The 15,000-nt window shown below is 48.9% G+C and overlaps 1 protein-coding gene across 2 annotated transcripts in view; it reads left to right on the top strand.

Annotated features, from left to right (window-relative positions):
- The window catches only part of rasa3 (RAS p21 protein activator 3), an 80,244-nt gene that overhangs the window by 38,140 nt on the left and 27,104 nt on the right, over positions 1-15,000 (top strand). For both annotated transcript variants that reach the window (XM_036972393.1, XM_036972391.1), the window contains exons 3-9: positions 2,749-2,852; positions 4,450-4,544; positions 5,747-5,823; positions 9,787-9,867; positions 10,266-10,338; positions 14,412-14,485; positions 14,621-14,725. In XM_036972393.1, coding sequence (XP_036828288.1) covers positions 2,749-2,852; positions 4,450-4,544; positions 5,747-5,823; positions 9,787-9,867; positions 10,266-10,338; positions 14,412-14,485; positions 14,621-14,725 — 609 coding nt within the window. The remainder of the gene's footprint in view (positions 1-2,748; positions 2,853-4,449; positions 4,545-5,746; positions 5,824-9,786; positions 9,868-10,265; positions 10,339-14,411; positions 14,486-14,620; positions 14,726-15,000) is intronic.

The raw sequence follows: 15,000 nt of genomic DNA, 5'->3' as shown, positions 1-15,000 counted from the left end.
TCTGTCTGTCTGTGTTGGGTTACTGATTACACCTGTCTGTCTCTCTGTGGTGGGTTACTGATTACACCTGTCTGTCTCTCTGTGGTGGGTTACTGATTACGTCTGTCTGTCTGTCTGTCTGTCTGTCTGTCGCTCTCTGTGTGTCTGTCTGTCTGTCTGTCTGTCTGTCTGTCTGTCTGTCTGTCTGTCGCTCTCTGTGTGTCTGTCTGTCTCTCTCTGTGTGTGTGGATGCTGGTTAGTCCTCCACGTCCAGTTACCTGAAAAGAAAAGCCAGCTACCCCAGGCTGCTACCCCAGGCTGCTACCCCAGGCTGCTACCCCAGGCTGCTACCTTAGCCAGTTACCTCAGCCAGTTACCCCAGGAGACAAGGAGAGAACGCCCCTGTCTGTACAGACAAGGAGAGAAAGCCCCTGTCTGTAGAGACAAGGAGAGAACGCCCCTGTCTGAAGAGACAAGGAGAGAACGCCCCTGTCTGAAGAGACAAGGAGAACGCCCCTGTCTGAAGAGACAAGGAGAGAACGCCCCCTGTCTGTAGAGACAAGGAGAGAACGCCCCTGTCTGAAGAGACAAGGAGAGAAAGCCCCTGTCTGAAGAGACAAGGAGAGAACGCCCCTGTCTGTAGAGACAAGGAGAGAACGCCCCTGTCTGTAGAGACAAGGAGAGAACGCCCCTGTCTGAAGAGACAAGGAGAGAACGCCCCTGTCTGAAGAGACAAGGAGAGAACGCCCCCTGTCTGAAGAGACAAGGAGAGAACGCCCCTGTCTGAAGAGACAAGGAGAACGCCCCTGTCTGTAGAGACAAGGAGAGAACGCCCCCTGTCTGAAGAGACAAGGAGAGAACGCCCCCTGTCTGTAGAGACAAGGAGAGACAAGGAGAGAACGCCCCCTGTCTGTAGAGACAAGGAGAACGCCCCTGTCTGAAGAGACAAGGAGAGAAAGCCCCTGTCTGAAGAGACAAGGAGAGAACGCCCGTCTGAAGAGACAAGGAGAGAACGCCCCCTGTCTGAAGAGACAAGGAGAACGCCCCTGTCTGTAGAGACAAGGGAGAGAACGCCCCCTGTCTGTAGAGACAAGGAGAGACAAGGAGAGAACGCCCCCTGTCTGTAGAGACAAGGAGAACGCCCCTGTCTGAAGAGACAAGGAGAGAAAGCCCCTGTCTGAAGAGACAAGGAGAGAACGCCCGTCTGAAGAGACAAGGAGAACGCCCCTGTCTGTAGAGACAAGGAGAGACAAGGAGAGAACGCCCCCTGTCTGTAGAGACAAGGAGAGAACGCCTGCAGTCTGTAGAGACAAGGAGAACGCCCCCTGTCTGCGTGTGTCTTCCACTATGTGTATCCGTTAGCGATGATGCTAATGAGAAGTCTAATGGTAGATAGAAAGGCTTCTGTAAAAACCTTGTCAGTCGCCTACACAGTCTCCTCTGCTGACCTGGCAGAAAGATAGCAGCATCATTTGCATCTGTCCAGTAGGTATTTGTTTTGCAAATTCTACCGTCACTTGTGCGCTAGAAAAACACAGATTAACACAGCCTCTTACTAGCCTCTTGCTAGCCTCTTGCTAGCCTCTTGCTAGCCTCATGCTAGCCTCTTGCTAGCCTCATGCTAGCCTCTTCTCTTGCTAGCCTTTTGCTAGCCTCTGCTCTTGCTAGCCTCTTCTCTTGCTTGCCTCTTCTCTTACTAGCCTCTTTCTAGCCTCTGCTCTTGCTAGCCTCTTACTAGGCACTTGTTAGCCTCTTACTAGCCTGTTGCTAGCTTCTTGTTAGCTTCTTGCTAGCCTGTTAATAGGTACACGTTGGAAATAAAGAGCAACTACCTCAAACGTGGTCTCCTGATGTGGTTTAAACATTGTTGTGGACTAAGAACATCCAATGTGGTTTTCTGTGATTTTGAGGGAGAAATTCCTGAAAAAAAAACAGGGGAAATCGGAACCTAGAAAAACAAGACGGAGAAAATGACATTTGGGAAGAACTAAATGGAATCAGACAGTAAATAACATGTTTTATTCTATAGGGACAGACATATGGGTGTCTGTGTGTCTCGTTGTGTGTGTGTCTCTGTGTGTCTGGGTGTGTGTGTCTGTGTGTGTGTGTCTCTCTGTGTGTGTGTGTGTGTCTAATAGAATATAACATTGAGGAAGGTATGTTCAATGTAGATGGTCCCTCAGCTACCCTGGCTTGTTCAATGTAGATGGTCCCTCAGCCCACAGCTGCCCTGGCTTGTTCAATGTAGTTGGTCCCTCAGCTACCCTGGCTTGTTCAATGTAGTTGGTCCCTCAGCTACCCTGGCTTGTTCAATGTAGATGGTCCCTCAGCCCACAGCTGCCCTGGCTTGTTCAATGTAGTTGGTCCCTCAGCTACCCTGGCTTGTTCAATGTAGTTGGTCCCTCAGCTACCCTGGCTTGGTCAATGTAGATGGTCCCTCAGCCCACAACTGCCCTGGCTTGTTCAATGTAGATGGTCCCTCAGCCCACAACTGCCCTGGCTTGTTCAATGTAGATGGTCCCTCAGCTCACAGCTACCCTGGCTTGTTCAATGTAGATGGTCCCTCAGCTCACAGCTACCCTGGCTTGTTCAATGTAGATGGTCCCTCAGCTCACAGCTACCCTGGCTTGTTCAATGTAGATGGTCCCTCAGCTCACAGCTACCCTGGCTTGTTCAATGTAGATGCTTGTTAACAGATCACCAACTGTTTTTGTGTCGTTTGTAGACTAAGATTTGTTGATGTTTAATTGTTTTTTTTCTCCTCTGCAGCCCCTTCTATGGAGAGGACTTTTATTGTGAAATCCCCCGTAGTTTCCGCCATCTGTCCTTCTACATCTTCGACAGAGACGTGTTCAGGAGGGACTCCAGCATCGGTGAGTCTGATCCTATTGGTCCGACAGACCATGTTAAACACACCTCTCCCTGCTTCTCTTCTTGTGATTGGACAGTGATGAAACCCTAACATAGAAACGTCTGATCCTATTGGTGCGACAGACCATGTCACACTCACCTCTCGTCCACTAAGGCTCCTGTTTCACCGCTCCCTGCTTCTCCTCTTGTGATTGGACGGTGATGAAACCCTAACATAGAAACGTCTGATTTAGCGTTCCCACTTCCGGGTTTTTAGACAAACAGGAAGCTAGGTTGATTTAGCCGTATCCCTGAAAACCGGGTGTTGGCAACTCCGCTAAGCTTAATGAGACCCAGGTGTTTAACGGTGTTTAACGGTGTTTAGGCTGTGATTGGCTGTGCTGCGTTGGTTCCCGTGGTAACAGCCAAAAAGGAGGCTGTGGGAACAGCAGGAATGTTCATCATTGTTCTGATGTGCAGATGCAGCTTTCAGCTCAGCAGCCAAACAAACTGTTTTTCTGCAGGTCTGCAGTATTTTGAGATAGAGAGAGAGACAGAGAGAGACAGAGAGAGACAGAGAGAGAGAGAGAGAGAGAGAGAGAGAGAGAGAGAGAGAGAGGTGGTTGCGAACAAACACCATTGTAAATACAACCAATATTTATGTTTATTTATTTTCCCTTTTGTACTTAATTATTTGCACATTGTTACATCACTAGACATAATTGGACATTTGAAATGTCATTATTCTTTTGGAATTTTTGTAAGTGATGTATTTACTGTACATTTTTTGTTTATTTCACTTTTGTTTATTATCTATTTAATTTGCTTTGGCAATGTTTCCCATGCCAATAAAGCCCCTTAAATTGAAATTGAATTGAGAGAGAGTCAGAGAGAGAGAGAGACAGAGAGAGAGAGAGAGAGAGAGAGAGAGAGAGAGACAGACAGACAGACAGACAGACAGACAGACAGAGCGAGAGACAGAGCGAGAGACAGAGAGAGACAGAGAGAGACAGAGTGAGAGAGACAGAGAGAGACAGAGAGAGAGAGAGACAGACAGACAGACAGACAGACAGACAGACAGACAGACAGACAGAGAGAGAGAGAGAGAGAGACAGAAGGACAGAGAGAGAGAGAGATAGTTAGAAAGAGAGAAGGGAAGGGCCATGGAGGTGGTCTTGTGTGGAATAGATTCTCAACTGCCTTGGATCAATGTACATTATATTATGTGTTTGTGAGAAAGAAAGGTCTGTCTGTCTGTCTGTCTGTCTGTCTGTCTGTCTGTCTGTCTGTCTGTCTGACTGTCTGTCTGTATGTCTGTGTGTCTGTCTGACTGCATCTCTAATTCTGCTCTGACACAGGTGTGTGTTGTACCTAATTTTGCTGTGTGTGTGTGTGTGTGTGTGTGTGTGTGTGTGTGTGTGTGTGTGTGTGTGTGTATGTGTGCGTGTGTGCGTGTGCGTGTCTGTGTGTATGTGTCTGTGTGTGTGTGTGTGTCTGTGTGTGTCTGTGTGTGTGTGTGTGTGTGTGTCTGTGTGTGTGTCTGTGTGTGTGTCTGTGTGTGTGTGTGTGTGTGTGTGTGTGTGTGTGTGTGTGTGTGTGTGTGTGTGTGTGTGTGTGTAGGTAAGGTAGCAGTGAAGAAAGAAGACCTCCAGAGGTATCATGGTAAAGACACCTGGTTCCCTCTGAGACACGTCAGCGCAGACTCAGAGGTTCAGGTCTGTAGGACGGAGAACACACACACACACACACACATTGACCCCCCCCATCAATTCAAATCAAATTTATTTATATAGCCCTTCGTACATCAGCTGATATCTCAAAGTGCTGTACAGAAACCCAGCCTAAAACCCCAAACAGCAAGCAATGCAGGTGTAGAAACACAGTGGCTAGGAAAAACTCCCTAGAAAGGCCAAAACCTAGGAAGAAACCTAGAGAGGAACCAGGCTATGTGGGGTGGCCAGTCCTCTTCTGGCTGTGCCGGGTGGAGATTATAACAGAACATGGCCAAGATGTTCAAATGTTCATAAATGACCAGCATGGTCGAATAATAATAAGGCAGAACAGTTGAAACTGGAGCAGCAGCACGGCCAGGTGGACTGGGGACAGCAAGGAGTCATCATGTCAGGTAGTCCTGAGGCATGGTCCTAGGGCTCAGGTCCTCCGAGAGAGAGAAAGAAAGAGAGAATTAGAGAACGCACACTTAGATTCACACAGGACACCGAATAGGACAGGAGAAGTACTCCAGATATAACAGACTGACCCTAGCCCCCCGACACATAAACTACTGCAGCATAAATACTGGAGGCTGAGACAGGAGGGGTCAGGAGACACTGTGGCCCCATCCGAGGACACCCCCGGACAGGGCCAAAACAGTTTACCCACATCACCATACAGTTCATACCACATTGATCCCCCCCCCCATCACCATACAGTTCATACCACATTGATCCCCCCAAAACAGTTTATTCCACATTGACCCCCCCATCACCATACAGTTCATACTACATTGACCCCCCCATCACCATACAGTTCATACTACATTGACCCCCCCATCACCATACAGTTCATACTACATTGACCCCCCCATCACCATACAGTTCATACTACATTGACCCCCCCATCACCATACAGTTCATACTACATTGACCCCCCCATCACCATACAGTTCATACTACATTGACCCCCCCAAAACAGTTTATTCCACATTGACCCTCCATCACCATATAGTTTATTCCACATTGACCCCCCCGCCCCCAGTTCATACAGGCATTTCTACAGGTGTGTGTGTAACAAGCATTTCTCTACACTCACAGTAACATCTGCTAACCATGTGTATGTGACCAATAACATCTGATAACCATGTGTATGTGACCAATAGGATTTGATTTGATAACCATGGTAACACTGTGTTCCTCAGGGAAAGGTCCACATAGAGCTGCGTCTCAGTGAGGTCATCACAGACAGCGGAGTCGTCTGTCATAAACTGGCCACACGGTGAGTACAACACACCTCAGTGATTCCTGTCCCATCATCAAACCCTTCCCCGTTGAGACCGGTCAGGCTACAACACACCTCAGTGATTCCTGTCCCATCATCAAACCCTTCCCCGTTGAGACCGGTCAGCTACAACACACCTCAGTGATTCCTGTCCCATCATCAAACCCTTCCCCATTGAGACGCGTCAGGCTACAACACACCTCAGTGATTCCTGTCCCCGTCCCATCACCAAACCCTTCCCCGTTGAGACCAGTCAGGCTACAACACACCTCAGTGATTCCTGTCCCATCATCAAACCCTTCCCCGTTGAGACCGGTCAGGCTACAACACACCTCAGTGATTCCTGTCCCATCATCAAACCCTTCCCCGTTGAGACCGGTCAGCTACAACACACCTCAGTGATTCCTGTCCCCGTCCCATCACCAAACCCTTCCCCATTGAGACGCGTCAGGCTACAACACACCTCAGTGATTCCTGTCCCCGTCCCATCATCAAACCCTTCCCCGTTGAGACGCGTCAGGCTACAACACACCTCAGTGATTCCCGTTCCATCATCAAACCCTTCCCAGTTGAGACGCGTCAGGCTACAACACTACGGCTGTTCTACAGTCGTCTGTGTGTCTGTCTCTGTGAGTGTGTTGGTATGTGGTGGGGTTTTGTGTGTGTTTGTGTGTGTGTGGGCGGTTTGCCTTTCCTCTACAGGGAGCCTATTGGAATGAGTCCTATTCTCTGTTGGAATGAGTCCTTTTCTCTGTTGGAATGAGTCCTATTCTCTGTTGGAATGAGTCCTATTCTCTGTTGGAATGAGTCCTATTCTCTGTTCTATTGAAATGAGTCCTATTCTCTGTTGGAATGAGTCCTTTTCTCTGTTGGAATGAGTCCTATTCTCTGTTGGAATGAGTCCTATTCTCTGTTGGAATGAGTCCTATTCTCTGTTCTATTGGAATGAGTCCTATTCTCTGTTGGAATGAGTCCTATTCTCTGTTGGAATGAGTCCTATTCTCTGTTCTATTGGAATGAGTCCTATTCTCTGTTGGAATTAGTCCTATTCTCTGTTGGAATGAGTCCTATTCTCTATTGGAATGAGTCCTATTCTCTGTTCTATTGGAATGAGTCCTATTCTCTGTTGGAATGAGTCCTATTCTCTGTTGGAATGAGTCCTTTTCTCTGTTGGAATGAGTCCTATTCTCTGTTGGAATGAGTCATATTCTCTGTTGGAATGAGTCCTATTCTCTGTTCTATTGGAATGAGTCCTATTCTCTGTTGGAATGAGTCCCTTTCTCTGTTGGAATGAGTCCAATTCTCTGTTGGAATGAGTCATATTCTCTGTTGGAATGAGTCCCCTTCTCTGTTGGAATGAGTCCTATTCTCTGTTGGAATGAGTCCTATTCTCTGTTGGAATGAGTCATATTCTCTGTTGGAATGAGTCCTATTCTCTGTTCTGTTGGAATGAGTCTTATTCTCTGTTCTATTGAAATGAGTCCTATTCTCTGTTGGAATGAGTCCCCTTCTCTGTTGGAATGAGTCCTATTCTCTGTTGGAATGAGTCCTATTCTCTGTTCTGTTGGAATGAGTCCTATTCTCTGTTCTATTGGAATGAGTCCTATTCTCTGTTGGAATGAGTCCTATTCTCTATTGGAATGAGTCCTATTCTCTGTTGGAATGAGTCCTATTCTCTATTGGAATGAGTCCTATTCTCTGTTGGAATGAGTCCTATTCTCTATTGGAATGAGTCATATTCTCTGTTGGAATGAGTCCTATTCTCTGTTGGAACGAGTCATATTCTCTGTTGGAATGAGTCCTATTCTCTGTTGGAATGAGTCCTATTCTCTGTTGGAATGAGTCCTATTCTCTGTTAGAACGAGTCCTATTCTCTGTTGGAATGAGTCCTATTCTCTGTTGGATTGAGTCCTATTCTCTGTTGGAATGAGTCCTATTCTCTGTTGAAATGAGTCCTATTCTCTGTTGAAATGAGTCCTATTCTCTGTTGTAATGAGTCCTATTCTCTATTGTAATGAGTCTTATTCTCTGTTGGAATGAGTCCTATTCTCTGTTGGAATGAGTCCTATTCTCTATTGGAATGAGTCCTATTCTCTGTTGGAATGAGTCCTATTCTCTGTTGGAATGAGTCCTATTCTCTGTTGGAATGAGTCCTATTCTCTGTTGGAATGAGTCCTATTCTCTGTTGGAATGAGTCCTATTCTCTGTTGGAATGAGTCCTATTCTCTGTTGGAATGAGTCCTATTCTCTGTTGGATTGTGTGTGTGTATCTGTCTGTGTGTATGTGTGTGTGTGTGTGTGTGTGTGTGTATGTGTGTGTGTGTATGTGTGTGTGTGTATGTGTGTGTGTGTATGTGTGTGTGTCTGTATGTGTGTGTGTGTGTGTCTAGGTCAGCCAGAGGTTATATTAAACAGGCTCACTGACAGGAAGTTGTCTGTCGTTAGTGAATCTTAACCTTCCTCCTCCGCCCGCTGACATCATCATTAGCCTGTGTTGACGAGGCGTCAGTGACAGAGAGGAAGTGATGCGTCCTGCTGGCAGTGTAACCTCTTTACAGCATGATGTCACCATGGAGGGAGGGGTGTGTGTGTGTGTGGGGGGGGGGGGGGGTTGCTATACCAACAGATGCTCTGCTGTGATTGGTCTAAACATGTGGTGGTCACAAAGCAGTCTGTATAGCTGAATGGAGCCTCACTCTGAGGGAACACTCACTCTGAGGAAACACTCACTCTGAGGGAACACTCACTCTGAGGGAACACTCACTCTGAGGGAACACTCACTCTGATGAAACCCTCACTATGAGGAAACACTCACTCTGAGGGAACACTCACTCTGATGAAACCCTCACTATGATGAAACCCTCACTCTGATGAAACCCTCACTCTGAGGAAACACTCACTCTGAGGAAGCACTCACTCTGAGGAAACACTCACTCTGAGGAAACACTCACTCTGATGAAACCCTCACTATGAGGAAACACTTACTCTGAGGGAACACTCACTCTGATGAAACCCTCACTATGAGGAAACCCTCACTCTGATGAAACCCTCACTCTGATGAAACCCTCACCCTGAGGAAACACTCACTCTGAGGAAACACTCACTCTGAGGAAACACTCACTCTGAGGAAACACTCACTCTGATGAAACACTCACTCTGAGGAAACCCTCACTCTGAGGGAACACTCACTCTGAGTGTTTAGACATTGCATTCTGTGTGTGTGTGTGTGTGTGTGTAATGTGTAATGTGTGTAGTGTGTGTGTGTGTGTGTGTGTAGTGTAATGTGTGTGTGTGTGTGTAATGTGTGCATGTGTGTAATGTGTGCGTGTGTGTAATGTGTAATGTGTGTGTAGTGTGTGTGTATGTATGTGTGTGTGTGTGTAGTGTGTGTGTGTGTAGTGTGTGTGTAATGTGTGCGTGTAGTGTGTGTGTGTGTGTAATGTGTGTGTATGCGTGTGTGTGTGTAATGTGTAGTGTGTAGTGTGTGTTACTAACAGTCTCTCTCTGCAGTGTGTTGGAGTGCCAGGGCCTGCCCATCGTGAATGGACAGTGTGTTGTGTGTAGTGTGTGAGTGTGTAGTGTGTAGTGTGTGTGTGTGTGTGTGTGTGTAATGTGTAGTGTGTGTGGTGTGTGTGTGTTACTAACAGTCTCTCTCTGCAGTGTGTTGGAGTGCCAGGGCCTGCCCATCGTGAATGGACAGTGTGTTGTGTGTAGTGTGTGAGTGTGTAGTGTGTAGTGTGTGTGTGTGTGTGTGTGTGTGTAATGTGTAGTGTGTGTGGTGTGTGTGTGTTACTAACAGTCTCTCTCTGCAGTGTGTTTGAGTGCCAGGGCCTGCCCATCGTGAATGGACAGTGTGTTGTGTGTAGTGTGTGAGTGTGTAGTGTGTAGTGTGTGTGTGTGTGTGTGTGTAATGTGTAGTGTGTGTGGTGTGTGTGTGTTACTAACAGTCTCTCTCTGCAGTGTGTTGGAGTGCCAGGGCCTGCCCATCGTGAATGGACAGTGTGATCCGTACGCTGCGGTATCCCTGCTGGGACCATCCAGGTCAGAGCCAACGATCACAGAGACACTGCTGTCACCGATCAACTGTTACATCTATCAGACTTCTATGTGATAGGCAGTCGTTTAACCTTCCCTTCTCCTTGTCTCTTGCTCTCTCTCTCTCTTTTTCTCTCCCTCTCTCTAATTTCCCACCTCTCTCCTCCCCTCTCTTTCACCCCCCCTCTCTCTCTCTCCCCTCTCTTTCTCTCCCCCTTTCTCTCTCTCTCCCCCCTCTCTCTTTCTCTCTCTCTGTCTCTAATTTCCCATCTCTCTCTCCCCCTCTTTCACCCCCCTCTTGCTCTCCCGCTCTCTCTCTCCCTCCCCCCTCTCTCTCCCGCTCTCTCCCTCCCTCCCCCCTCTCTCTCCCGCTCTCTCTCTCCCTCCCCCCTCTCTCTGTACAGATCAGAAGCTAAAAAGACCAAGGTGAAAAGGAAAACCAACAACCCCCAGTTTGATGAGACTTTCTACTTTGAGGTGAGGGGAGGTTGGTGCTATCTGTCTACTGTGAGGTGAGGGGTGGTTGGTGCTGTCTGTCTACTGTGAGGTGAGGGGAGGTTGGTGCTGTCTGTCTACTTTGAGGTGAGGGGAGGTTGGTGCTATCTGTCTACTTTGAGGTGAGGGGAGGTTGGTGCTATCTGTCTACTTTGAGGTGAGGAGAGGTTGGTGCTATCTGTCTACTTTGAGGTGAGGGGAGGTTGGTGCTATCTGTCTACTTTGAGGTGAGGGGAGGTTGGTGCTGTCTGTCTACTTTGAGGGGAGGAGAGGTTGGTGCTATCTGTCTACTTTGAGGTGAGGGGAGGTTGGTGCTATCTGTCTACTTTGAGGTGAGGTGAGGGGAGGTTGGTGCTATCTGTCTACTTTGAGGTGAGGGGAGGTTGGTGCTATCTGTCTACTTTGAGGTGAGGGGAGTTTGGTGCTATCTGTCTACTGTGAGGTGAGGGGAGGTTGGTGCTATCTGTCTACTTTGAGGTGAGGGGAGGTTGGTGCTATCTGTCTACTTTGAGGTGAGGGGAGGTTGGTGCTATCTGTCTACTTTGAGGGGAGGAGAGGTTGGTGCTATCTGTCTACTTTGAGGTGAGGGGAGGTTGGTGCTATCTGTCTACTTTGAGGTGAGGGGAGGTTGGTGCTATCTGTCTACTGTGAGGGGAGGGGAGGTTGGTGCTGTCTGTCTACTGTGAGGGGAGGGGAGGTTGGTGCTGTCTGTCTACTGTGAGGTGAGGGGAGGTTGGTGCTGTCTGTCTACTGTGAGGTGAGGGGAGGTTGGTGCTGTCTGTCTACTGTGAGGTGAGGGGAGGTTGGTGCTATCTGTCTACTGTGAGGTAGGGGAGGTTGGTGCTATCTGTCTACTCTGGGGTGAGGGGGGGTTGGTGCTGTCTGTCTACTTTGAGGTGAGGTGAGGGGAGGTTGGTGCTATCTGTCTACTTTGAGGGGAGGGGGGTTGGTGCTATCTGTCTACTTTGAGGTGAGAGGAGGGGAGAGGAGGTTGGTGCTATCTGTCTACTTTGAGGTGAGGGGAGGGGAGGTTGGTGTTATTTGTCTACTTTGAGGTGAGGGGAGGTTGGTGCTATCTGTCTACTTTGAGGTGAGGGGAGGGGAGGTTGGTGATATCTGTCTACTGTGAGGTGAGGGGAGGTTGGTGCTGTCTGTCTACTTTGAGGGGAGGAGAGGTTTGTGCTCTGTCTACTTTGAGGGGAGGAGAGGTTGGTGCTGTCTGTCTACTTTGAGGGGAGGAGAGGTTGGTGCTATCTGTCTACTTTGAGGGGAGGAGAGGTTGGTGCTGTCTGTCTACTTTGAGGGGAGGAGAGGTTGGTGCTGTCTGTCTACTTTGAGGGGAGGAGAGGTTGGTGCTGTCTGTCTACTTTGAGGGGAGGAGAGGTTGGTGCTGTCTGTCTACTTTGAGGTGAGGGGAGGTTGGTGCTATCTGTCTACTTTGAGGTGAGGGGAGGGGAGGTTGGTGCTATCTGTCTAATTTGGGGTGAGAGGAGGGGAGGTTGGTGCTATCTGTCTACTTTGGGGTGAGAGGAGGAGAGGTTGGTGCTGTCTGTCTACTTTGAGGTGAGGGGAGGTTGGTGCTATCTGTCTACTTTGAGGTGAGGGGAGGTTGGTGCTGTCTGTCTACTTTGAGGTGAGGGGAGGTTGGTGCTATCTGTCTACTTTGAGGTGAGGGGAGGGGAGGTTGGTGCTATCTGTCTACTTTGAGGTGAGAGGAGGGGAGGTTGGTGCTATCTGTCTACTTTAAGGTGAGGTGAGGGGAGGTTGGTGCTATCTGTCTACTTTAAGGTGAGGTGAGGAGAGGTTGGTGCTATCTGTCTACTTTGAGGTGAGGGGAGGTTGGTGCTATCTGTCTACTTTAAGGTGAGGTGAGGGGAGGTTGGTGCTATCTGTCTACTTTGAGGTGAGAGGAGGGGAGGTTGGTGCTATCTGTCTACTTTGAGGTGAGGTGAGGGGAGGTTGGTGCTATCTGTCTACTTTAAGGTGAGGTGAGGGGAGGTTGGTGCTATCTGTCTACTTTAAGGTGAGGTGAGGGGAGGTTGGTGCTATCTGTCTACTTTGAGGTGAGAGGAGGGGAGGTTGGTGCTATCTGTCTACTTTGAGGTGAGAGGAGGGGAGGTTGGTGCTATCTGTCTACTTTAAGGTGAGGTGAGGGGAGGTTGGTGCTATCTGTCTACTTTAAGGTGAGGTGAGGGGAGGTTGGTGCTATCTGTCTACTTTAAGGTGAGGTGAGGGGAGGTTGGTGCTATCTGTCTACTTTAAGGTGAGGTGAGGGGAGGTTGGTGCTATCTGTCTACTTTAAGGTGAGGTGAGGGGAGGTTGGTGCTATCTGTCTACTTTAAGGTGAGGTGAGGGGAGGTTGGTGCTATCTGTCTACTTTAAGGTGAGGTGAGGGGAGGTTGGTGCTATCTGTCTACTTTGAGGTGAGAGGAGGGGAGGTTGGTGCTATCTGTCTACTTTAAGGTGAGGTGAGGGGAGGTTGGTGCTATCTGTCTACTTTAAGGTGAGGTGAGGGGAGGTTGGTGCTATCTGTCTACTTTAAGGTGAGGTGAGGGGAGGTTGGTGCTATCTGTCTACTGTGAGGTGAGGGGAGGTTGGTGCTATCTGTCTACTTTGAGGTGAGGGGAGTTTGGTGCTATCTGTCTACTGTGAGGTGAGGGGAGGTTGGTGCTATCTGTCTACTTTGAGGTGAGGGGAGTTTGGTGCTGTCTGTCTACTGTGAGGTGAGGGGAGGTTGGTGCTATCTGTCTACTGTGAGGTGAGGGGAGGTTGGTGCTATCTGTCTACTGTGAGGTGAGGTGAGGGGAGGTTGGTGCTATCTGTCTACTGTGAGGTGAGGGGAGGTTGGTGCTATCTGTCTACTGTGAGGTGAGGTTGGTGCACTGTTTGGAGATGAGTTTGCCTGATAAACAGAGCGTTTCCTTCTTCTGACTGAGGGACGGACACTACTTGTTCAGTTATTCAGTCCTCAGTATGGGGTCTGAGGATGTGCACTGTACTTTAACCACAGGTTGGGGTTTTGGTTGAAGGAGTTTTTGTCCACACCCTTTGGCTTCCCCTCTCTGTTGTGGTGCTGTGGTTCTAAGAAGAGCCCTGTGGTGCTGGTGGTTCTAAGAAGAGCCCTGTGGTGCTGGTAGTTCTGAGAAGAGCCCTGTGGTGCTGGTGGTTCTGAGAAGAGCCCTGTGGTGCTGGTAGTTCTGAGAAGAACCCTGTGGTGCTGGTAGTTCTGAGAAGAGCCCTGTGGTGCTTGTGGTTCTGAGAAGAGCCCTGTGGTGCTGGTAGTTCTGAGAAGAGCCCTGTGGTGCTGGTGATTCTGAGAAGAGCCCTGTGGTGCTGGTGGTTCTAGTGAGAGCCCTGTGGGGAAAGTGGGGATACCTAGTCAGTTGTCCAACTGAATGCATTCAACTGAAATGTGTCTTCCTCATTTAACCCCAGCCCTCTGAATCAGAGAGGTGCGGGGGGGCTGCCTTAATCGGGGAACGGTGGGTTAACTGCCTTGCTCAGAGGCAGAACAACAAATTTTTACCTTGTCAGCTCGGGGATTCGATCCAGCAACCTTACGGTTACTAGTCCAACGCTCTAACCACTAGGCTACCTGTGGTGCCTCTATGTAAGTCGGTCTCTGTCTCTGTCCTGCAGGTGACACGACCTCATAGTCACACCAAGAGACAGTTTGTAGCCTCTAAGTAACTCTGTCTCTGTCTCTGTCTCTGTCCTGCAGGTGACACGACCTCTTAGTCACACCAAGAGACAATTTGTAGCCTCTAAGTAACTCTGTCTCTGTCTCTGTCTCTGTCTCTGTCCTGCAGGTGACACGACCTCTTAGTCACACCAAGAGACAGTTTGTAGCCTCTAAGTAACTCTGTCTCTGTCTCTGTCTCTGTCTCTGTCCTGCAGGTGACACGACCTCTTAGTCACACCAAGAGACAATTTGTAGCCTCTAAGTAACTCTGTCTCTGTCTCTGTTCTGCAGGTGACACGACCTCTTAGTCACACCAAGAGACAGTTTGTAGCCTCTAAGTAACTCTGTCTCTGTCTCTGTCTCTGTCCTGCAGGTGACACGACCTCTTAGTCACACCAAGAGACAGTTTGATGTGGAGGAGGAGGGTGTTGACAAGCTGGCTCTGAGGTGAGTCTGTGTGTCTATGTGTCTGCGTGTGTTTCACAGAGCCAGGTCTACACACAAATAGAGAGTGTGTGTGTGTGTGTGCGTGCGCGCGTGCGTGTGTGTGTTGTGAGTCTGACTCTATCTCTCTGTATGCAGGGTTGACCTGTGGAATGCCAGTAACTTGAAGTTTGGGGATGAGTTCCTGGGAGGGGTCAGAGTTCCTCTGAGGGCCCTGGGACAGGCTGGGGTCCACGACGCATGGTGAGACATGATAACATGTCTGTCTGTCTGTCGGTCTGTCTGTCTGTCAGTCTCTCTCTGTCTCTGTCTGTCTGTCTGTCTGTCTGTCTGTCTGTCGGTCTGTCTGTCTGTCTGTCAGTCTTTCTCTGTCTCTGTCTCTGTCTGTCTGTCTGTCTGTCTGTCTGTCTGTCTGTCTGTGTCTGGGTCCACAACGCATGGTGAGACATGACAACATCTATCTCTCTTTTTTCACTCCTTACCTTTCTCTCTCCCTCTCTCTCCATCCTCCCCTCCTT

Source organism: Oncorhynchus mykiss, unplaced genomic scaffold, assembly GCF_013265735.2.
Source record: "Oncorhynchus mykiss isolate Arlee unplaced genomic scaffold, USDA_OmykA_1.1 un_scaffold_144, whole genome shotgun sequence".
Classification (NCBI taxonomy): Eukaryota; Metazoa; Chordata; class Actinopteri; order Salmoniformes; family Salmonidae; genus Oncorhynchus; species Oncorhynchus mykiss.
Note: the sequence above shows the minus strand (reverse complement) of the source record. Positions and strands in the feature narration are given on the sequence as shown.